Source organism: Larimichthys crocea, chromosome VIII (genome assembly GCF_000972845.2).
Source record: "Larimichthys crocea isolate SSNF chromosome VIII, L_crocea_2.0, whole genome shotgun sequence".
Lineage (NCBI taxonomy): Eukaryota > Metazoa > Chordata > Actinopteri > Sciaenidae > Larimichthys > Larimichthys crocea.
Window position 1 is genome coordinate 2,017,940 of NC_040018.1, and position 24,182 is coordinate 2,042,121.

The 24,182-nt window shown below is 40.4% G+C and overlaps 1 protein-coding gene and 1 long non-coding RNA gene across 7 annotated transcripts; both read right to left on the minus strand.

The window, feature by feature from the left end:
• Positions 1–10,095: 10,095 nt before the first annotated feature.
• On the minus strand, positions 10,096–11,115 carry LOC113746380 (uncharacterized). Its single transcript, XR_003462816.1, has 2 exons — positions 10,875–11,115; positions 10,096–10,327 (listed from the first exon to the last, which is right to left on the minus strand). It is a non-coding gene; the product is annotated as an uncharacterized LOC113746380 (long non-coding RNA).
• Positions 11,116–11,907: 792 nt separating this feature from the next.
• Positions 11,908–23,748, minus strand: LOC109136640 (SHC-transforming protein 4). Of its 6 annotated transcripts, none has more exons than XM_019265495.2 (14): positions 22,973–23,748; positions 22,665–22,743; positions 22,027–22,577; positions 19,668–19,738; positions 17,678–17,738; positions 17,463–17,582; positions 17,306–17,356; positions 15,615–15,666; positions 15,376–15,502; positions 14,491–14,683; positions 13,919–13,991; positions 12,994–13,090; positions 12,764–12,911; positions 11,908–12,666 (listed from the first exon to the last, which is right to left on the minus strand). In XM_019265495.2, the coding sequence occupies exons 2-14, from the start codon at positions 22,714–22,716 to the stop codon at positions 12,538–12,540; spliced, it is 1,725 nt and encodes a 574-aa protein (XP_019121040.1). In that variant the 5' UTR covers positions 22,717–22,743; positions 22,973–23,748; the 3' UTR covers positions 11,908–12,537. The 6 variants fall into 6 exon arrangements, with proteins under 6 accessions (XP_019121040.1, XP_019121031.1, XP_027136972.1 ...); XM_019265486.2 differs by having other exon boundaries at positions 17,306–17,359; positions 22,665–22,770; positions 22,973–23,747; XM_027281171.1 differs by lacking the exon at positions 22,665–22,743 and adding an exon at positions 22,775–22,815 and having other exon boundaries at positions 17,306–17,359; positions 22,973–23,747.
• Positions 23,749–24,182: the final 434 nt, after the last annotated feature.

Genomic DNA, 24,182 nt, shown 5'->3' on the forward strand with positions numbered 1-24,182 from the left:
TTTGGGGTGTGCTGGTGGGAGGCAGAGACGTCTCACTGGCTTTGACACCAAGAAACTGTTGACGTCAGGCATCGACAGGCTGCTATTGCAGCTTTTCCTTGTCTCAGTAAGTACAGTCACCCATGTACTGTACTTAAACGGACTAATTTGACTTTCTGGGAAGTACACTCATGCCTGTACTATAGTAAATACTGGCTACAGCCAGCCAGTGAATCTGTATGTATGCATGCAGGTACATCGGGATTTGACTCTTTTTTTTTTGGACACATAACCTGTTAATTATTGGGCTTTAGTGGTGCTGGAAGTCAGATTCTTTTAACCTTTAAGTGGATCGAGTTTGGCTGCTTTCTCCTGTTTCAAGTCTCTGAGCTAAACTAACCATCTGCTGTATGTAACTTCATGTTTACAGTACAGACATCCACTCCAGTTTAAAATATCAATCTTTTTACTCTATTATATCTATCTGACAGATGAAGTCAGTCCAACCCATCTCGCCTGTAAACACGATAATCTTATAAATCCCAAAATGTATGTCTTTGGAACGCAGTCTTGTGTAAGAGTTAGAGAAGACATTATGCAACTGTTTTCACATGCTGAGTAGGACTAGTAAGCTCACTTTCATGTGTAAAATTGGTGGAATGCCCTTTAAAGTTCAGGGTGTGTAAGATTTTATTATTCACATAATATGGCAGAAATTAAATATAACATAAATAACTATGTTTTTATGAGAAATGAGAATTGATATGTTTCTGTTACGTCTAATGAGCCTTCGATATGTAGAGACACTAGCGGAGTTATGAATGGACCAAAACACTCTAGATAGCACATTTCATGTTTTTTCTCAGCCACCATAGTTTCTCTTTACATGCATGAAAGGAGAGGTTGAAACAAAGGGGTTGCAATCCACGACTACACCGCTAGATGACACTAAATCCTTCACACTGCTCCTTTAATGCGTCAGTAATAATAAGCATTTGAGGCACAACACTCTGACATGCAGTGAACATTTTGGATAACAATGTAGAGATGCCACCTTTAAAGACAGGCATACTGATACACTCAGACACAGCACACGCACACACACACTCACACCACCTTTGCATCGTGAGAGTGAAAGCAATGACGTCAAACTGCAGGATTGCTTCTCGGGAAATTTCAAGTCATGCTTCTCATCAACATGATGTAGTGTGGGAGAAAACTGATGACGGGCAGAGTTGCCCACTGCGTTTACTCAGCACAGAGAAGTTGTCATTTACAGTAAGACCTCCCCACACTCCTTTAATTTCACCCTACCCACCTCTGCTTCTCACCCCATCCTTTCCTCAGTTAATCTCCTTACTGTTCGTAACTGAGCGTGGGTTTCATTTTTGGGAATGTTTACTCCACTCGCCTGAAATGGCTGAACTAAAAAGCCTGAAATATACTGAAACAGAGGTTAGATAAACACTCTTTAAAGTGCAGTCTGATTGTTTCTGTACCAACAAAGCTATTGCCATTTAATAACAACAAATCTCATGTTCTGTAGTTTACTTTTTTCTTAAGGTTCACCGTGACAGAAGCTCATTTTTCTGCAGCTACATCACAAATATTCATTTCACCAACTCGTTTTCTTGCCTATGTGTTTTCACATATCCCAAGGCAGTTTTTAATAGCTTAGATTGAGATTGTCTCTCGCTGTGCTGCGAGCAGTAACTGTAGCGAGACTTTCTCACACTGTGTGTTGTCTTTGGCTCCAGCAGCCACGGTTCATTTCCTTTTGTCTTCTGCAGCACAACTGCTGCCAATATTCATGTGAAATATTTCAAGAAAATGAGCTGCAGCAGAAATGAGTCTCTCCCCCTCTCACTCTTTCGCACACACACTCACACACACACACATGCACTCTCTGTCTCTATGTGATTGTGTGCATGTATTTGTGTAATGGGGTCACTTGTGATTTTGGAATTTGGTTGCTTTTTTTGTCGTGAGGATAATGTAATGATAGACTTCTGTCAACTGTTTGGGCTTGGCTGTCTATTATCACATATGGTCTCCCTCACTAACGCACACTACACATATACAACGCACTGCTGCAGCACAAAATCAAACATAACCACAAAATAACTCGGAGGAATCCCTTTTCGCCTCCAAATGGATCATTTTCCTTGTGTGTACCTAGGCGCTGCATGAACTCATTTCCCCTAGAAATTGTTTCCCCAGAAGAACAGAATAGAATTTTTCGGGTCATAAAAAGTTGTAATTGGTCCCTTTCATGGTGAGGATGCCTCTTTTAGACAACAGCTACGAGGACAGGGGGGAGGAGGCGAGGAGGGTTGACAGCGTGAGTCATCCCTGAGCGTGTCCTGGGAACAGAGTTTAATAGCTGGTGCACTCACCCTGGGGTTTGGACATACTCTTCGGCCTCCGGCATCACTCCTTGATTGAGAAAACAGGACATTACATCAAAACACCCCCCCATGGATAGAGGGAAGCAGCCCCTCAAACCATACATGCTTAATGTCATCCTGATTAAGAGTTTGTATTCATGGGAGCAATAAACACTCTTGAATCTGCTAACGTAAACACTCAGGAGTGTTTCTTGCACACATGCACCCAGTGCACTTTAGACGAATAGGTGGACAATTTAGGAAATACACTAATCTGTGTTCTTTGCTGAGAACAAACATAAAGCTACAGCCAGCCGATTAGCTTAGCTTAGCTTATCTCAAAGACTGGACACTGAGGGAAACTAGCTAGCTGCTTCTGTCCAAAGGTAACAAAATCTGCATTCCAGCGCCTCTAAAAAATACTAATTAACAAGTTATATCTTGTTTGTTTAATCCATACAAACACAGATGTGTAAAAACATCAGTGCTACCCGGATTTTGTGCTTGACTTTTTCTTGACCCGGAGCAGTGACTTCCTGGAGTCTCTGCTGATAGCCTGGCAGCCTCGCAATAATGACAAGACTATGGATTAAACAAACAAGATATGTGAATTAATGAGCTTTGAACTAGATTTAGCTGGCTGACACAAAAATAATCCAGCCATAGATGGTTTAAAGCATCAATGTGTAACTTTTTCGACCATAAAATAACAGGTTCAAAATCATTTTGATACACTGACACGTAACAGACGGTGAATTGTGTCTGTCATTCCCAGGTACGTAATGCTTTACGGCACTAAGTGGTGAAACTGTATCATATTTTATGCAGGAAAGGTTTCCCCTCTGATGTCCTCCAGCTTTTTGTTCCCTGATGGACAGTAAATTTCTGGGAATTATAGCTGCTGTGAGCTGATGGTAGCTCAGTTTGTTAGCCGTTGTTAGTGTTTGTACCACAAGAGGAGGTTTTCAGGCCATGGGCGAATGCTGATTAGAAGTGGAGCCAGTGTCGTGACAGAACAGGAGCTGGGCAAGCAGGCAATGTAACCAGGCTCAGCAGCCTCTATGGACATAATGACAGAAGTGAAAAGACCAAAGAGGACGTTGACAGAGGAAGCTAAGAAGAGAATGACCAAGCAAGAGGACGCCAGACAATAGTAAAATTGGGACCGACTTTTAGTTGTTTGCGAGAGCTTGGTGAAATAAAAGGCTGAAAGACAGACGCTGAGCTGGTCTTCTTGCTGTTGGACTAGTAAGTAATATTATCTGGCTGCTATGTCTTATGTTGTTGACCTTGTTTGATGTTTGGCTGTTGGTGATGGTTGTGTCCTATTCTGGCTGGTGACCTTTGTTGCATGTTATACCTCTCTCTCTGCCCTTGCCTCTCTACTGTCTGCTATTCACTGAAGGTGAAATCACAGTAATTGCAGTCTCCATAGCCACTGTAGACCAAACATGTTGTTATATTACTGAGGGGCATCAGCTGCGATGTAGCTGTGGAGCCTATGCACATAAGAGGTGCACACCATAACTTCTTAATGCACAGCTATAAACTTGGCTGTAAAGATGGCAGAGCCAAGCTGACCATCTCGTTGCTGTAGCTTCATATTTACTCATAAAAGAGTCTTCTCAATCTGTCGTCTGCCTCTCACCAAGAAAGTTTTCTTTTTTTGGTTTATAATATATACACTGGTGTTTGGTAATTTGGGGAGGTGTAGTTTCTGTACATTATGCACATGTACATTATGTGTTCATGTTATTTTGCCCACACTCACAGACACAGATTTATTCAGGGTCTGTCCTCTGTGGGGCACAGTGTATAGTATTTTTGGCTTGAGCCATCCATCCAGGCTGGTCTAGCCACCCACTTATCTCCCCTTCGCATGTGATTTACACAGAGTTGGTGTCCCCCCCACACAAATCTGACCATCTTAGGGATGGAAAACATTCCCTGCTGAGTTTTCCCACCAGGGGTTCACCGCCACCATCTGTAAGAGACACTCAGCACAGATGTAGAGACCCATAAACACACTCTATGCAAATAGACACAAAGAAATATACTGATATATACACACACACACACACACACACACACACACACACACACACACACACACTACTACAAGGTGCTTCCTTTATGTTAAGGTATCGATTCAGATAAGAGAGAGAACAGAAGAGGAGGTGGGGAGGATGACAGAAAGTGGTTGTCAACAAAGATACAGTAGATGAAAAGATGGGAGTGATGGAAAAGACAACACAGAGCTCAACCCTTTTTGCCTCCTCATTGTTTGGGTTCCCATAAAGCTTACTACTGCCACACTAACGCTAGCAGCTCTGTGAGGCTGCACTTTCGACATCTTTATAAAAATGTTCGAACTTCAGCTGGGGCCTTTCTGTGAGGAGTCTCTGTGTGTCTTTCCAAAGACATGCACTTAATAGGTTAATTGGTGACTCTAAATTGCCCGTAGATGTGTTGTTCGCCTTTATGTGCCCTGTGATGAGCTGGTGACTTGCCCATGGTGTACCCCACCTCTCACCCAAAGTCATCTGGGATAGGCTCCAGCCCCCGCCGTGACCCTGATGAGGATAAGCGGTTACAGAAAATGGATCTACAGTATAGCTGATATGAATTTTATTTGCAGTTTTGCAGGTTGGATTGGACAAACTGAAAATTTGACCTAATGCACAATGAAGACCACCAAAGTTATGATCCAGCTACATGAATGTCTAAAAAATTTGGTGCCATTGCATGTAGAAGATGTTGAGATATTTCACTAGAAGTTGTGAAAACTTGACCTATAAGCACCCTGACCTATAAGGCTTCATGAACATGAGTAGGATTCATCCTCTGTGAATCCTAAAATTTCATGGCAATCCAACCAATATTTGGTAATAAGATCCAAGAGATTTATTGTTATTTGCAAATAAAAACACATGGTTTATACAGCAATGGAATTCTTATTTTGCCAGACTCCCTTTGCACAACAGCAACAAGAAAAATACACCATACAATAATATAAAAACTAAGTAAAGTGAAAATATATGAAAAAATTAAATGATAAAAAGCTTGAGATGAACTTTGCCAATGTCCAGACGTTTTTCCCTGCTGTATCTCACTGTCATACACACAAACTGTGCATTTAAGATGCACAATATCAAAAATAAACAAACATCTGTGTTGGGAGAGCAAAGAAAACACTTACTGACCAACCAACCAACATTGCCATCGGAGTGGTATGGCCAATAGTTTCAAAATCAACTAATTCTACCTTCAAATACTCTTCTTCAATATGTACACCAGCTTTCCCTTTGCCACAAACTAAGCTCGCACATCCGAAGAAGGTGACAACATGGGGAAATGATCATAAAGTATTGTTATTAGACCAAATATTTAGATATTTAGCTTGCACAGTATGTCCAAACTCCCTCTACCACAATAAGATTCCAATAAAAGAAATCCAAACACACTTATTTGAGATTTGGGAGGGGTAGTGCTGTGTGAAAAAGTATTGTTATCACAGGCACTGGGCGTATGAAAAAGCATTGTATTTCGTCAAGTTTTACAGCCGAGGTCTCCGACCCCAAACAGAAGTAATGCATCATTTTCTGTAACCTCTGCACCATGTCGTCAGTTTAAACTAATCTTTATGAGCAATTCTCATAAAAGAGCTGCTAAAGAGGCGACAGGTTCTCCAAAACCACCACAAACAGAAAGTCCAGCATGACAAAGATTCACTGAATCATCCCCTCCTGGTGTTCGTTAGAATCCAAGTTTTGAACGCAGCCTCTGCTGCAGTGTGAGCTGCTGGCCAAAGCATGAGGAAATGGCAGAGGAATGGAGAGTGAAAAGAGACCAACAGTGGAGGAAAAGTCACGTTTTGAAGTTGGCCAACAGAAAAGTTTTGATTCAAGTCTCCCACATCTGTCTGCTGCCTCGTGCAAGAATCCTGGAATCCCCCACCCCCTCATCATCACCGTGTCACACACACAAATGCAGACTCGATTCAAATCCACCAGTACAGGGCATGAAAACAAACATTTTCAAGGAAGCTCTTAAGCCAAGTGGCAGATAAGCATGGCTGCTAACTGAACATGGACTTGCGCACGCACACACACACACACACACGCATAAAGTCATACACTTGGAGCAGAAGCTAATGACATGAACTGACACTGACCTAGTTTCCAAAGAGGCAGAGATAAAGAGACAGTGGAAAGATGAAGATTTGGAAGAGGTAAAGAAACTCCAGGGTATGTTGTGCTTGAGGACACAGTGGGTTGTGCATGTGAGCTTGTGTGAGTCTGTGTGTGTGTGTTTCCGCTCAGAGAGGCCTGCCAACAACCAATAGTCCACACACACCCATCAGAGCTTCAGAGACGAGCCGTCATGCTAAGCCGGGGTAGAGGGCTGAGGCCTGAGAGTAGAGGGAGGTAAAAGCTCAAGTAGAGCACTGCTGAGGAGTGAGGCGATCACTGTGGGGGTTACACACACACTCATCTATTCTGCACCGACCCAGGCCAACAGCAACTTACTGTATACTCATTTAACAGAAGGACCCCCCCCCCCCCTGCAGCATGCCCTCACTAGTTCCTGACTTGTGGAAACAGGAAACAGAACCAAGCACAAAAACCAGGCCGTCTCTTTGTTTGTCTGCATTTGTTTGCGAACCTCACATGACTCACATGTCTTCTGCTCTGGGTCGTCTCTGGAGGAACATACGTGTAGATTTTGGCATGCCGGTAACTGCTGCAACACGGCCCAGTCAGTGGCCAAGTCTTGTTTTGTTTCCTCACAGATTTGAACTCTGTGTGACTCTGATAACATTGAAACGAGGAACAATTTCATGCTCTCGTACTCTGGGCGCTTTTTATGACTTTAATTGTTCCATTAAGGCGCTCCAGGGTCTGGGAATGCTTTGTCATATGCACAGTGTGTGTGTGTTTGTGAGTGTGTGTTTAATGTTAATGCCCTCAGGCTCATCGGCACTCAAGTTTATTCTATAAAGGAATTCAGAGTTCAGAGTTTTTAATGCCCTGGATCTGAACCAAATCCACAGAACCTGAAGATTGCACTTTTCCTTTCTTTTTTTTTTTTTTTATCATTTCCTGTTTCAGAGTCATGTCATGTCACCAGCTGGATTCAAGGAATGCACACACATGCACGAGCTAATGCAGACAAAATGCATGGCTGCATAGATTAAGATAATGTGAGTACTTCAGTTTCAGGAGCAGACTTTTAGTTTCCAAGAGCCTCAAACAACCTGCTGACCAAAGGATACAAACTTCACTTAGTGTGTCATTGTGAAAGTGAAAGTGAGAAATCATGTCTGATGCTGATTACTTTAATTGAATTTTTATTTAGATGAGCATTAAATGAGTTGCAGCTGAACACAGTGGCTGTTTAGTGGAAGCTTTAGTCAGTGAATTTAATTTGTTTGATTTACATGATTGCAAACGTTTAATAGTGGTTATGAGTATTGTAAATATGGCTGCTAAAGATTGTTTTCATTATCAATTAATCCAGTGATTATTTTCTCAGTTAAATAATAAATTGTTTGGTCTGTAAAATGTCAGAAAATAGAGGAAAAACCGACCAAAACCTCAACATATTCAATCTGCGATAATAGGAGACTGGTGAATTTTTGGCATGTTTGCTTGAAAACTCTTAATTTTCTGCCCACTGATCAATTTTTAAATAAACTGTTTCCCCTTTAATTGTAAGAGATTTTGTGACAGTAGTTTAAATGTTTAATCTGGTTGCAGTTACTGTATATTTCGCACAAAAAAAATGGTAATCACAGAAAAAGGTAATAATCTGTCATTTGTATGGACATTCAGCACACATAATTTCAAATAGACAATTACCCTTTAAATTTAAATGACTTCCCTTGCAGGGAATTAAAAGACCTTAGTGTATGAATGGGTTAAATGTTCAAGCACTGCATTAAGTGGAAAACTGACAGTAATGTCTTTGAGCTCATCTTGTGCTTCATAAATGTGCCAAAGTTCAGATTAAACCATGACAGATTATGCTCTAGCATCATGTCAATAACACATTATCAGGCCTGTTTTTAGAAAAGGTACAGCAACACAAACTGACCTAATTTTGAAAGTAGTCTAATAAATGACTATCCTGACTCATGTTCAACAAAATGTGCTTATACAATAACACCACACGGGTTGCTGCAGCTGCTGCTTTGACATTAATGAAGGGTCAGACGTCAAACAATGACCTCACAGGTTTGACAACATGTGACCATCAGCCGGCCTCAAAAGTCTAAAAGAATGGCATCATACACTATGTCATTCGCTGTATTTCTTCGGGGCGAGGTCCTCGTGACTCAGAGAAAATCCAGAGGGACGCAATAAAAAAAAAAAAAAAAAAAAAAAAAAAAAGAGGAAAGTAACTTTACTTGGTTGAAAAAGTCATTTCTGATAGCTTTCATGTTTAATAGATGAAAGGTCTAAATGATTTTTAGTTTGGAGAGAGAAACCTTCAGTTTGTGTTTGTTTACTCATCAAATCAGATAAGATGCAGATATCATTTTTAACTTGTGCCTGAAGTGCAGGAGAGAGGAGAGATAGCATTTCAAACATGTTCATTTCCTGTTCTTTGTAACAAACCAGATTATCCCTTTTTTTGACACCTCAAGAGATTGGGATTGTGGGAAGCATGTGAGTTTCGTGATTACATTTGACAGAATTATCTCAACAGAAAGTGTGTTTTTTCTTTAGATACCCTATCAGTGTTAATCTTTTTTTTTTTCCCCTCCTATCAGTCTTTAACAGAGCTGCTTCTTCCCCCATCAGCTGCCAGTGGTTCCCTGATCTCAGCCTAACAAGCTGTGCTGAGGGTGATTAATGTGGGCGAGACCCTCCAAAGCCTCTCAGAGGACGATGAGGGCCACAGCCCCAAAAGCAGTCAACTGCATACTTTCAGCACACAGTCATCTTTTACTTCACCAAAATCTGCAAGTGACAGGCTGCTGAAAACTGAGAGAGAAGTGTTGCAGCAATTATTATAGGCTGTTTACTACCAGTCATTTTCACTGCTCTCTCTCACATCTGGTTCAAGAAACACTGAAATGCCCAACGAAATGCTGTCAAAATCATCGGCACGATATGCATTTGGCATATTTCGCGTTATATAAAAGATAATTGAGAAATGCGACAACCACACAAACAAATGGAGAATATTGACCAATGAAGAAAACATACTTCAGTGAAGGGGAATGAGCTCTTGTAAAGACTGATAGCACCATCTTGTGGCTCAAAGAATCCAACTGGTTTTTTAAAAAAAATAATAATTTCCACGGTGATTATTTTTCCAGGTGTGAGCTCAAATGAGGGAACTGAAGTCATAGTGAGGTCTTAATGAAAGAAGGAGAACATGTCCTTTCAGTTATTAATGATAACCATGAGTAATAGAAATAATTATCACATCAGATATTACTTTAAAAACACAAAGGTATTTTAAAGTCATAGAAAATTACAATTAGTTTTAAAATGATTTCTGCAACTTTATCTGTATTTATTACATTTTCCAGGTCTCAAAATATAGTTTAAACTATAAGATATGATGCTCATTTTGCTTATAGCTTTTTTCTTACTGTGCAGTAGTGCGCTTTGAACAGTGTAATCCAGTTGTGATACTGTATTTTCTCTGGATTACAGGCAGATTTTCTGCTGTTTTGATACATTATGACAACATGTACTTACTCTTTAGATTGGACTTTTTTTTTGGTCTAACTTGACCAAAAGAAATTAAAAAGTCAAGACATAGAGTAGATCTCAAAGAAGTGTTTTAAAGTTACGTGACAGTGAACAGGTCAGTCATTATCAAGCCAACCATCCATTTTCTGTATCTGCTTTTCTTTCAGGGTTGCAGGAGGCTGGAGTCGATCCCAGCAGGCAGTCAGCGAGAGGCGGGGTACACCCTGGACAAGTCACCAGTTCATCACAGAGCTGACACACAGAGACAAACAACCAGTCACGCTCACGGGCAATTTAGAGTCACCAATTAACCTATTTAACTGCATGTCTTTCGACTGAACTCCCACCATGTGGCACTATACATTATCATGAGAGAGTAAAATCTCTAAAGCAGAGTCCTTACATTTGTTCCACGGATGAGACACAACCTGAAGCTTTTAAAATTGCATTGAACGTCAAAGTTGGTGAATTCTCAGGCTGGCATAATCTCTTTTAAACACAAATTGGTGTTGATGTGATCAGAAACCCTGAAACTTTATGGGCCTCTAGGCTTAAGAGACTTACTCTGAAGTTGTTGTGAAACAGTTTCTACTGTTGCTCTTATCATAGTGGTAGAAGAAGAGGAGTCACAGTGAAGTGTGCCCTCCTGTCTGCAGTTAACCGTGTACATTTGTAGAGTCTCCTAAAATCTTACCAAAGACCGTTGAGTCCATCTTTCTAAAATCTTACCAAAGCCCGTTGAGTCCATCTTTCTAAAATCTTACCAAAGACCGTTGAGTCCATCTTTCTAAAATCTTACCAAAGCCCGTTGAGTCCATCTGTCTTTGGTCACTTTTGGTTTCTTCTTTTTCCAGCAGCACATTGCATCGAGCACTTTGACAGACCTTGTTCACAGCAGCCATTTTAACATGAAATAGTAGAGTCAACACAGGTGTTTCCAATGATACCTATTAAGGTTCTGCTCCATTTATTGTAGCCGAGACGTTCCGGTGAGCCAACATGCAACACAGCAGCACCCTGAATGGACTAGGACCTTAATTAGTATCATTGGTAACACCTGTGTTTATTATTTCATGTCAAAATGGCTGCTGTGAAAAAAAAGTCAATTGGCTGTTAAAGACTTCAGGAAACAGTAATGGGCTCCGCCAAAATAAGACATCAAGCTACACTTTTGTGTCCCAGCTGCACACATGAATAAATATTTTACAGGATAAAAATGTTTGTTGTGATAATAGCTTGTATGATATATAGTATTATATTTTTACTGTGTCTGTGTCTGAATTTGTTTCAGATAAATACATATGTGCCGTTTACTTGCTGAGGACAAACCAAAGCAAACTGCAGTTGTGTTATGTATTTTACCTTTTTAGACAAACGAGCCATTACTGGAAGTGGTATATTTAATATCTTCACAATAATATTAGCGTCCTCACTGGGCATGTGTTACCACAAAAGAATACTTTGCAGTATAAACAAGTTTGTTGCGGTTATTACTTTTATTGCATCAGTAGAAATTAAATCCAGATATCTGCACATGACTTGATAAAAATGTTTTCTGTATTACAGCCACGTGAAGTTTTACTTTTTAAGTTTGTGCCCTTGTGTCTCTGTTGGTAGCTGCTGATTGCTAACCAGATAGTTGCAGTAAAGACTGAAAATACTAGTTAAAGTTCTGTTTGAACTACTATTCCAATTTTCTTAATTTAATAATGATATGTCATGTTATGAAACATTAACGGTCTTGAAATAAGTTGCGTTGTCCACAAGTGTGAGAAGAAATAAAGTTGTTTTTGTGGTCAGAGTTTTAACAAGAAAGAAATGACAGTAAACTATTTTTGTAAAAGAACTGAAGATGTATTTGATTACACTTTATGGGGAACAAAGACATTACTATTTGCATATTTGCCAGCTTATCTGAGACTAAATTGCAAATCTGTTTCTGTAGATTCTGGTCACAAACAGCAGTTGAGTTCTACATGCAAATGATGAAAACTGATTTCGAAAAGTCAAGCGTGGGAAACAAGGACGCAAAACAATAACAAATCAAAATGAGTGAACACAAGACAAATTTAGCCGATGAGAAAAAAAAAATGAAAGAGTGAATGAAAGTCTGCCAACATTCTGGTAATTTCCTCCCGACACCAGTGATTGTGCTTAAACTTTGAGTAAACACCAGCGAAGTCAGCCTGAGGGACAGAGACAGGATGTTCTGCTTCTGTAGGCCAGCAGCTGTTCTCAACACAGGGCGAGGTACAGTGTGCACAAACAATTCACTTTATATATACAACTTATACACCTTGATGGCCAAATAATAAAATATTCTGGGTAGTGATGTAACAGGACTTAAAGTGTTGAAGGGCTTAGAAATGTTCTTGCTTGTGCACATTGACCCTCAGCTGCACAAAACGTTGAGCACCACTGCTAAAGGCTAACGTATACATGAGACAGTCTATGAATTCGTCTTAGTGTCTTTGTAGGACTGGCTGTTTCAGACACAGCTCGCTGCTTCCAGACACGATGGGCATCTGGTTCTCCATGTGGAAACGCACCAGGTGACCAACACTCAAAAACACCTGATCACGGGTCCGCACCTGGTCACACACAAACAACAAACAACAGGTTTAGATATAAAAAACAGCTGTTGTTGCTCCTCTGCTCGTGCATTTGCATTTTAAATCGCAACCCTACCTGTCCATGTGGATCAACCAGCAGCAGGTGGCGCACTGTGGCTCCCTCCATACCACTAAGGACATACTGACCAGAGGCAGAGCTGCTCTCTCTGACCAGGAAATCCCCACTACAGGTGAGGAGTGACTCGGCCTGCTCTCTTCCTAACCTGGGATAAAAGACACAAAGTGGGATCAGCAGAAAGACACCTTAAAGTGGATAATTCAGGTACAGGGATTTTGATTACCCACCTGCCGTGAAACCAGCCCTCCTCCTGGATTAGGTCCTGGATCCGTGTCTCAGAAAGAAGACTGCACTGTTCAGCACTGATCCCAGATGCCACAGAGTCTGATACAGTAGAAGAAGAATGTACCAGTCCACAAGGGTGGGTTGCCCCAACCAGGAATTACTTTAAACCAGGATTATATTACTATTTTGTTGCACCAAATCTTTAAACCTTTAAAGGCTCAGGGCGGAGATGTTGTGCCAGAACCGGAGCTAAGCAAGCAGGCTATGTAACTGGGCTCAGCAGCCTCTATGGACATAATGTCAAAGGTGAAAAGACCAAAGGTGACATGGACAGAAGAAGCAGTGAGTGTGACCGCACAAGAAAAACTCCTTTTGACACTAAACACAAAAATACCAGTTCTCTTCTCAGTGTTGCTTTAACAGCTGCACTCTTACAGCAGACTTAGTGAGTAAGTAGGCTTAATCCTAATGTTTGAGGCACTGCAGCCTCAGCAAAGACTCAACAGAAAAGTTGGAGCTGCTATCAAACATGGGAATAAACGAAAAGCTTGCTGGCGCCACCCTTTCTTCTTTTATGGCTCTAATTGTGGGAAGAAAAACATAACTGCTGCATGATGTAGCAGTGATGGATCTTTGGCTTTGTCAGTCATAGTTTGGATCTGGAGGTTTATTCTAATCTGAACTGTTGCGGTTGAAACTAATATTACTTAACCTACTTTAACTACTTTTACTGAATCAGGTTTTCATTTAAATTGCATGGATGGATTGCAAATGCAGGACAGATGAGATTAAATTCAACTATAATTAACCCGAATCTTCATTTGCATTTTCACATGCACACAGCCACAGAGAAACACACGACTGTGTAGTTTCACACAGTACATGCATACAGATAACTTGGGCTAGGAGTGTATTGATGATTTTTACCTGCAGGTGGAGCTGTAGTCTCTTCTGTGATGGAGCAGTTCTCATACAGTGAAACAAGCGGAGACGAACAAACCTGCAACAGCACTAGATGAGTCATACACACACAAGACAGAAATCTTTGCGTATGCATGTCGGTGTGTGTGTGTGTGTGTGTGTGTGTGTGTGTGTGTGTGGTTGTGTGAATTCAGGGGACAGTGATGGCTTCAAGGTTAGAGATGTGTGCTCATGACAGGAAAGTCGCTGACTCAAATCCCAGACTAGTACAATAATTCAGGGAAGTGATCGAGAAGCGTTTGTGCCTTCCTCATTAACAAACACTAAGGTGCCCTTGAGAAAGACAACTCATCTGCTTCTGCTTAATGGCCAGTAAATATTTGTTACCAAGGCAAGAGAGGCCACAAATCATCAACACAAGGTCCAACTTACTTGTTTCTGAAGCTATAACTGATAACTGAGCAACTTAATCTGCTGAGGAAGGCCATGAGATTTGGTTGAAAGCTTTGGAAACAAAGCTTTTTTGGTACATTTTAGGTCAAACTGTTTCCCAGCTCAACTCGACGTTGAACTTTTACCCCTTGCATGTTGGCATCCTGTTTGTTCTCCTCCCTTGTGATCCGCAGGTCCTCTATTCCACCAGCTGGCGGCGTCTTTCCTGGGATCATGTTGTAGTAGTCATGATGTTTGCTGACTTCACCTTCCAGCATGGCCTTTTGGTCCATTATTGTCTCCTCTGGACTCCATTTGTCACAGATTCTTACTGCTGACCTGCACACAGAAAGTTAAATGTTATTTACCTCAATGCCTCTTCTGTGGAGAAGCTTTGTCATAACTTCTATTGATATAATTCACATGTGTATTTGCAGACAAGTTCACACATACTCAAATAAAATGCATAGATTCATTCAAATTTACAGAATACGACTGTATATTAGCTTGTAATAAGACAGACTGAGTGCTGGTGAGCTTGTCGATGATTATTTTCTTGATTAATCAATTCATCATTTTGTCAGAAAATGTGACAGAAAAATATTGCAAATTGTTTATTACAATTCCCCAAAAGGTAGAAACCCCAAACTATTTACTTAAAATAGATGTATTATGTATTTGTCTGTAAGACACAAAAAAAAGCATCAAATACTCACAACTGAGACGCTCGAACAGGAAGATGGATTTAAATGATTCTATTGCAATAAACTCATCTAAACCCACATGTTCATTTCCAGAGTTTTATGTTACATAATCTTTGGTGAATTTGCTTGAATTTTTATTAAAATGATTCCTAGATTATCAAAGCTGTAAGTTTCAGTTTCAGTAACATAAGAATAAGGCACCCTGGATCAAGCATTAAACGTTCTACATTTACATCTGAGGTAACCTCTGACATTTCTGATTAGGTGGGTGACATTTACAGTGCTGCATCACACCAATAAGACAGCAACATTAGACTGAAAAACAACCTGGGATTGGTGGAGAGGAGCGATGGAGTGTGGCTGAGAAGTTGGCGGAAACGTGTCTCGAAGGCCTGACCGATGCTGTTGATAACCTCACTGGCCCGACCCTGGGGACACTCCAGGATGTGACATGCTGACAGAGACAGAAGGACGTTTTGTGTTGTTTTCTATTACAGTAATACAGTGAAGCTGGAAGTCCAGTGGAAACAGAGCACATCATAATCATAAATTAAATTATTCCTCACCTCGCTGATTAAAGAAGTCCTTCGCAACATAGGCGATGTAATCTCTCATGTCCTGTAAAGAAATTGAGAGAAAATGAACAACCATGACTTAAAACTAGACTTTTGACGTGTCTCACATTGTGTACTTCACACTTACACTTGCTATTTCTTAGGATATAAATATGTTTACACTGTAATTCTGACTAAATACTGTATACTATGAGACCCCGGATGGTGCACATAGTTCTTGCCCTTAGGGGTCGCTGTTTTTGCTACATAGCAGAAGGCGAGAGATCAAGGAAGCTGCTGAACACAACTATACAACAAATGTTAGTTGTACATATGTCTTATATTTCTATTTTAGCAGAAGAATGTATTATATTTCCCTTCAAGACATACATAGTCTGGCTTTAGTCTGTGTATGTGCACATGGTCGTTAATAAACCTCCTCACAGTGTGTGTATTGTGTAGATCAGTCTATAACTTGTACATCTGGTGGGGTTAAGATCTGTAAACAGCCTTTCAATTCATAATTTTGCAGCACATTTAATCACTGAGGACGTGTTAATAGTTAATGGTCATCCATGTGTACTCTCCGTTTAATTAATTCACTCCCTATCAGTGCTTCTCTGATACTAATACAAGAGCAGAGTCAGCCGAATATGTTTCACCATAAAGCTTCTGTGGCAGATTGATTTTAATTCCCTCCGCTATCTTTCACATGTCCAAGCCAACTGAGCCGAGGCTTAGAGCGCACGACAAGATTATTTTAGCTAATTAATTAAACAGTGAGCCATAATCCCATCCATAGCTTCGCCGGTGTTGTGTTTCCCAGAGAGAAACTACCTTCCTGGTGTCTCTAATCTTTGGCCAGAGCAACCTCACTGCATCAAAATGGCAATGCAATATTACAGTGTGTACTCAGCATTTGTATTCGCTGTTTGTTCGAGCTTAAAAAGAGAGAGTTCATGGACACTAACTAACACATAAATAAGAGTTTTGTTGTTTGTCGAGCAAACAGCAGGACAGCAGCTAATGAATGACATGTCCTGCTGGCTGTTCAGACATTAACAAAGCTGCATTGATTTCTTTTTTATATTGAGGCTACAGGAAAATTTTCACTCAGGATGAATAACGCAAATCCTGTCACATGGAAATAATGTGGGCATGGAGGGAAAGAGAGGGAAAGGAGATAAGGGGAATTAAATCGAAACAGACATGCCGAGGTATAGGATGATGAAAGCGCATACCGACTTTGATGGTTGCACTGAGTCACACGATAGTGTTGCATTGTCCTAATAATTACTCTTAATAAGCCAATCAGAGATAAGAATTTGATATCCTTCTATTTTACTGCCAAAACATGTCATGTATTTCTTTATAAAAGGTCATTTTATTTGTTTGAAACTCTTAAAATCATATTAGCATGTGAAATATAATGTAAACAACAAGAAACACCAAGCTGAAACAGGGAGGAAATTCTTTTGTCGACAAAGGAGGTACATCAGATAAATCTTATCATAAGGGGAATTTAGTACCACCAATTAAAATTATAGACGGATCAAGAGTTGGAGTAGAAAATAATTCAATCTGCAAATGGCAGCAAACCAAGCAATAATCAAACTAAATCAAATTACTCGTGTGTGTATGTGCGTGTTTCTGTCCCTATCTGTGTGCAGCAACATGTGAAACATTTGAGAATATGAACATACCGGGTCTCCTCCCGAGGCAAATGAAATGGCCTGCATGGGGTGATGAGCAATCTTCTGAGGGAGAGAAGAGAGACGAAACAATGTTTTGTTTTTTGTTACTCTATGCCTCGAATAAAGCAGATGTGTGACAGTTGATTTGGTTGAAGCGTGTTAAAACCTGTAAGGAGGAGGCAGCGATCAGAGTCACACTGTCTGTGGAGACGGCAAGGATGATCCTGCTCCCAGAAAACTGGAGGTTGATTTGACCCAGAACAGCAGACAGTCCCTTGCATACAGGCTGACGATGACAAACATCACAGTCATTCTAGTTATTTCTGCGTTAATTGCATTAGTGTACGTGTGTGTGTGAGTGTATGGGTGTGTATCTTATACCCTTTTAGTTTTCACTGATGTCTTGGCTGATGTCCTCTCACACAGTCTGCTGATTGCCTCTCTGCACACACACGCGCACACACAGATTATAAACATGTACAGACACATATACACACTAAACACAGAGGTACATTTTTAAATAGACAGTACAGAAAAATTTACATATATGAATTGTGCTAATGTATTTTATTTAAGTAAAATATATTAATGTAGAAATACTCATACTAATTACAAGTACAAATTCACATTCAAAATCCTTTATGAGCATAAGTATTATCACCTCCATATACTGCAGAAAAATGGTCCCTATAACTATTTATCTAATTACTTTTATGACCTTTATTGTGTGGTATTTTACATATTGGCGTGATTTTTAAATAGCGATTGTTCTCACTGTCCTTATCTTTCATCGTCTTCCTCCTACCATGTTTTTAAATCTTAATTTTGTCTTTTGTTTTTGTCCTCTGTTATTTTGTAGTATTAGTTTGTGCATGTCTGTCAAAACCACTGACAGTACAAAAAATGGACAACGTATATGTAACGTCACCCATAGGTTTCACATAGGTTGTAAACACGTTTATTTCTGCTGTGAATTGCACATTTTAATAGGGGGGCTTCCCCATAGTACTTTCAGCGTAGGCTTCACTTCACAGTCACAGGTTGCTGCTTGGTCAAAACACTCTGTAAACTCTGTTGTATATATTATTGTATAAATAAAGTTATTATTAATTATTATTATTAGCACTTAGCATGTTAATACAGATGAATCAGTGTGTAATGTTTTAAAACTGAAGTAGCTTTAACTACTACTATTACCACTATAGATGAAAAGTGAATACAGTGTTTCTAACTTTTATTTTGTTTTGTTTTCTATTTTATTTTTTACTTATGGGTATTTTTTCATCCACTTTGTCTATTGTGTGCTGCTGTAATGAGTGAATTTCCCCGGTGTGTCATCAATAAAGTCTGTCTTATCTTATCTTATCTTAGTACCACTTTATACAGTAAAATATTTTAGCCCAGTGGTTTCCAATTTCTGGGTTGGCCCGCTTCCAGAGGGTCACAAGATAAATCCATAATTACACTAAAACTACATTAACCACAGGCCCAGAACAGTCAACACCAAACTAAGTGCAGAATAAAGTGGGAAAAAGCAGCTGCCTGCCAACTGACACCTCCCCATGTCAATAAAAAAACAAATAAGTAAAAATAAATACACTTTACTTGTTATTTCATCAATCCTACACTGTCCTTCCAATGTTTTATGTTCCTTGATTATTTTCTTCATATCTGTCTTAAATTAATTTATCCTCTCAGTTTTATGTTCTACGTTCTTGACCACCTGACTATTGTTAAAAAAAAGGGTGAGCACTTTTTCTAAAACTATAAATATAAAATTTAGATAAATGGGAGATACACTAAAGAAAAACATACAAAACCCACAAAGGTAACATCCGCTTTCTAAGAGGCTTTTTTTTTTCTTCCAGGAATTACATTTCTTCTCCTTGAATTGTATGTAATGGACTGATGCCTCTCTTCCTCTCTCTCTCTTAATAAGACTTTGAAAGATCATTCGGAGGAAATTCATCTAATTGGATTTTCTGCCCCATCATTCAGGAGCGTTGTTGTGAACAGAGGTTGCTCTGTCCACTGCTGTTTTATTTTTGGCATCCTGCACCATGGATGTCAAAATCAAATGATGAGGAGAAAACCCCAGTTTATGAAACATTATACATTTAATTTGTTTTCCCCCTTTGAAACATTTTTTTTTAAATTAGCCACACATGTCTTGCAAGGCAAATATATGTTGAATGAATTCAGAGTAAAGCAGCTTCCTCTTCTTCCATGCACACGGAAAACATCCACTTTTTCATGCATAGTTTGATTCTGAGACCATGTGAGCAGTTTGATGTTCATTCTCACGTATCGATGCATATTCGTGTGTGTGTGTGCGTGTGTGTGTCTGTGGTGTGGTGGGAGGCCCTCCTACCGTGTGACTTGCATTCTTGTATCAAAGTCAAGGGTTCTCATGGACTGGGTCACCTCCACACTACCCATGTACTAGGAAAACACAACAAAACAACAGTTAATATTGTTCATGGAGGCAATATTATTATACTCTTTGACTAAAAGGGTGTGAGAGGATTAACAGGACAGGAGAGAAAAAAAAACATTTCTGATAAACAAATGTGGTCATATCCTGACCTTACTTCATTCTTTATTTCTTCTTTTTTTATGTTTATTTACCTTCAAATAACTAAAGGCTGGAAATCACTGGACAGATCATATGTGGAACTACGGCTTTCACCCCACATTTCACAGAGCACGGTCATTATCGCAGCTGCATGACCCGTAGCAATGTGACCTGACTTTCCAGTAGGTTTTTGTGGACAAAGTTGAACCACATTTACATTTACAAAAAAATATAAATCAAATCAAATTTTATTTGTATAGACCAAAGTCACAAAATACATTTGCCTCGGAGGGCTTTACAATCTGTACAGGGAGTGACACCCTCTGTCCCTAGAAAATCAGCTCAGATACAGACAGAGATACAAGATTGGAAAATTAGTAAGGATTATTTACTCTGTTGTCATCTGCAGCATCTTGATAACTGCTTTGGTGTATTGCGTTTCAACTGTATCGCAAACTATCTTTGGTTTGAAACCACCACTATGCAGATGACACCAAACTGTACATATGCAGTGCCTGAGGACCTCAACGATCTAAACTGATTAACAAGCTGCTTAAAGAGCATTCTTAATACTTGCTCAGATTCAAAGAAAGACAGATTCAAGTGAATTTGGCAAAAAGTTCAATCTTCTGCCAAAGGTTTAGGGACTGGACTGCTGCAAAAGATTAACCATATTTTGTTAATGCTTTTTTTTTTTTTATTGTCTCGAGTGTTGCAGCAATCTTTGGCTCGACTACCCAAGAAATCATACATATCGCAGCTCAGCATCTTAGTTTAACAGTAGCATGTGTTTGACAACAACAAACTTTGGCTGAGGTTGAATTAGTATTAGCTAAATCAATCTGGTGCCAATCCAATCAAATCCAAAGTCATTAGGAGCCATCCTCTGGGCAGTGTGGCTCCCAGAGTGTGGTACAAAATTGACTGAAATCCATCCAACCATTTTCCGAACACAAGAAGTCACTAAGAAACAAAAATGTCAACTTCACAGTGGCACTAGAAGAACTATCAGGATATTTAGAGTTAGTATGCTTCATCCTCTGGTGACCATGAATGTCTGTTTAATCCATCGAATAGTGGGTGAGATATTTGTGCCTGCATTGACCAACTGACCAACATTGACATCCTTTGAGGGAACATCACAAATATATTGTCTCCCTTTAAAAACAGTTGTAGCACCTACACATACATTTGTGCTTACGGACCTGGTAAATAGCCATAGTTAGCCACCATGCAACCTCTGCACCTAAGAAATAGCTCTGGACATGCTGACGTGTATTTGCTTGTGAAGATGGGGGAGCAGTTAATGCAACCAGACAAAATTTAGGCCATGTGCTCAGATACACTTTAGCCAGCCCCATTTCTATTGGCCATGAGCTTCAGCAGAGCAGACTCTATAGGCTGGAGGCAGGATGAGTAAGTCCATTGATAGACCAGACTTAAATCAATACGTGTGTGTGTGTGTGTGTGTGTGTGTGTGTGGGTGGGTGGAGTGAGTGGGTGGGAGGGAGTGTAATGTATGTGTGCGCTTGTTTATGACAATCAGACAGTCCGTTCTCATTTCCATCAGTGGTCACCTCACAGGCCCTGCTCCTAATCACCCATGCGGACAAACCTCCGGTTCTAGGACAGCATGGGCTCTGCTGATACCGGATACATTCACACACACACACACACACACACACACACACACACACACATGCACACACTCAGAAGCAGAGCACATCTAGAGAAGAGCAGAGAGCCAGGATGAGTCACTACTGCCTACACAGGAAGCTCTATCTGAGAGGGAGGGGGTGAATGTACGAAAGTGAGTGTGATGGTGTGGATAGAGCACAGGGAGACAGAGTGTGTCAAAGTGTGTGCGTGTGTGTCCTGTGTTCGCATGTATGTGTTGGCAAAGGAGGGAATTAAACTGCGTACCTCAACTCTGCTGGGGCCCTAGATATGAGGTTGGCTGCACTTTTTTATATAAAGAGAAGAAGCTTTGCACTGATAGACAATCAATAATTTTGTAACAAAACGAGAAAAACATGAAGTTTAGTTGGGCACCTCACACACACTCTTAATTGCAGTTTGCTACACAACCAGTCACATTAATGTTTGTTTGAGTGTATTCTTGCATTGTTACTAGTTAACACGTGGTGCCAGGTACCTTGATGTTGTGGTGAACCGCTCGGTTTGCTGTCCGCTCCACTGTACAGTCATCTACTGCAGTGGAAGTCTTCAAACAGCACAGACCATCTCTGTGTTGTGAGCATGGAGGACAGCTGGGGGTCCAGGGGAGGCTGGTCATCCGATGCAGGGTGATGGGTCTTTTTGTGCACTTCAGAGCCGAGTGAGTTAGATTTTGGCCGGTCGATAGGGGCATGCTGAGGGAAGGTTGGCTACAAAATCTCTGATTAGGCTCTGAGCCCCAGTCTGTTCTATGTGTGTGTCCATCAGTGGTTCTGTCCCTGGTTGTTTTTGTCTGTCCCCTCAGGCCCTGCAGGGTTATAGGACTTTGCAATCGGATGTTGGCCACACGGGGGATGAAGTCCCTCAAGGTGGACGGCCCGTGGTGTGTAGGCGTCCCGGAATCCAACTGGGCAAAATCAGAGTCTAAGCAAAGGTTCCTCTTCAGGGGCAACATTCTTTGGGGCAGATCCTCCAGAGACGTCAGCGAATCGTTGCGCAGACGACTGTATTTGGTGCGTTTCAGCATGCCTGTAGAAGATGACAGACAAAGTGTTACAATCAGATATGCACTGCAGAGATTGATTTTCATTATATTTTAAAGGAAAGATAAGCTACCTGGTAAGAGTCCTGTCTGAGATTTGAACCTGGGTAAGGTTTGCTCTCTCATAATCGAAGAACTGCACAAAGGAGAGCACTGGGACAAAGTGAAAAAAAGAAAAACCTACCAGGAATTAGACTAACACTCGACTTGATGAAGTCGATCCGACTGGAGATAGCAGAAACAAGGAGAGGCACGAAATGCATTAAGTTAATCATTTTGGTTAATCAGCTGATCTTTTGGAAATGCTCTTAGCGTCCTGCGCACTCTGTCCTCAGATTATTACACGGGATTCCTACTGCACATTACAGCGGATTCAACTCACCAGTGTGGGACTGGGGATGTCCTATGGAGTCTAAAGTCCAGTCTGCTCCGCTCTAGTCATGCTGAGTATAGTCCCATCCTCCTGACACATACACTTTCACAGTCAGTTGCCAGGCTTCCACTTCTGCTTCACCTCCACATCAACTTTCCTCCCCCTTACTCTCTCTCTCTCTTTCTGAGGCACAGCAGAATTGTGCAGCTTTTATGAATGAACTTTTTTTTTTTTTTTAATGAATGAGAGGCTCTTGCTCACTTCCTCTGTCTCTCTATGACGATGCATGCAGATGAATGTGTGAATGGAGCAGAGGAGAGATTGACAGACGGCCCCTAAGGCTCTCTCCCCCTCCCTCACCAATAAACTACCAACCAATCAGAGGCGGGTAGGGTGACTCATGCTGTACACACACACACACACACACACACACACACACACACACACACTTATACACTGAAGCAGAGCCAGTACAGTAAATGAGTGCTCTATTCCTCTCTTCTAACATCAGTTGTACCCTGAGATGCTGTTAAAGTGTGTTATTAATACATTATTAGCTCGGCTTTCCTCTTTTTCCCATTTAGCTTAAGAAAACATAGAGAATTAAGGTACTAACTGATTAAAATTTACTTGATTTACACAATAAAATATATTCCATAGTGTAATGTAATGCATTGAATATTCAAATGACCTGCATGAGCACACGAGGAAGGGGATTTAACTGAGACGTTTGCATTTCTGTTTGATTCCCTATCAGAACAGAGTGTTTTGCATACTGTAGTTATTTCTGACTAAAAGATGACTATCTAACAGCAGCCAGTGTGTAGCAGCCTTTCTATAGTTACACCTGTAATTACAGGGTAGATTCATGAGTGAAGAACTATTTCTGACTTCAGGATTTATCTTAAATAAATTAATTACAGGTAGCCTGATAACTGTGAGTGATAATAAAAAAAGAGAAGGCTGAGTGCATCAGATAGTGCACAGCAGAACTTTGTCCCTTCCTGCTGGTCATTCAGTAAAACTGCAATAAGTCCAACATGACTTCAAATAGCTTCTTTTATCCAACTAAAACCCAAAGATATTTAATTAATTGTCATATATGATAAAGAAAGAATCATATTTAAGAGAAACTGTCTGGCATAAATGTGTCCAAAATGATTCATTTATAATAAAACTAGTTGCAGATTAACTTTACGTGTCTACTGTAATCTAACTG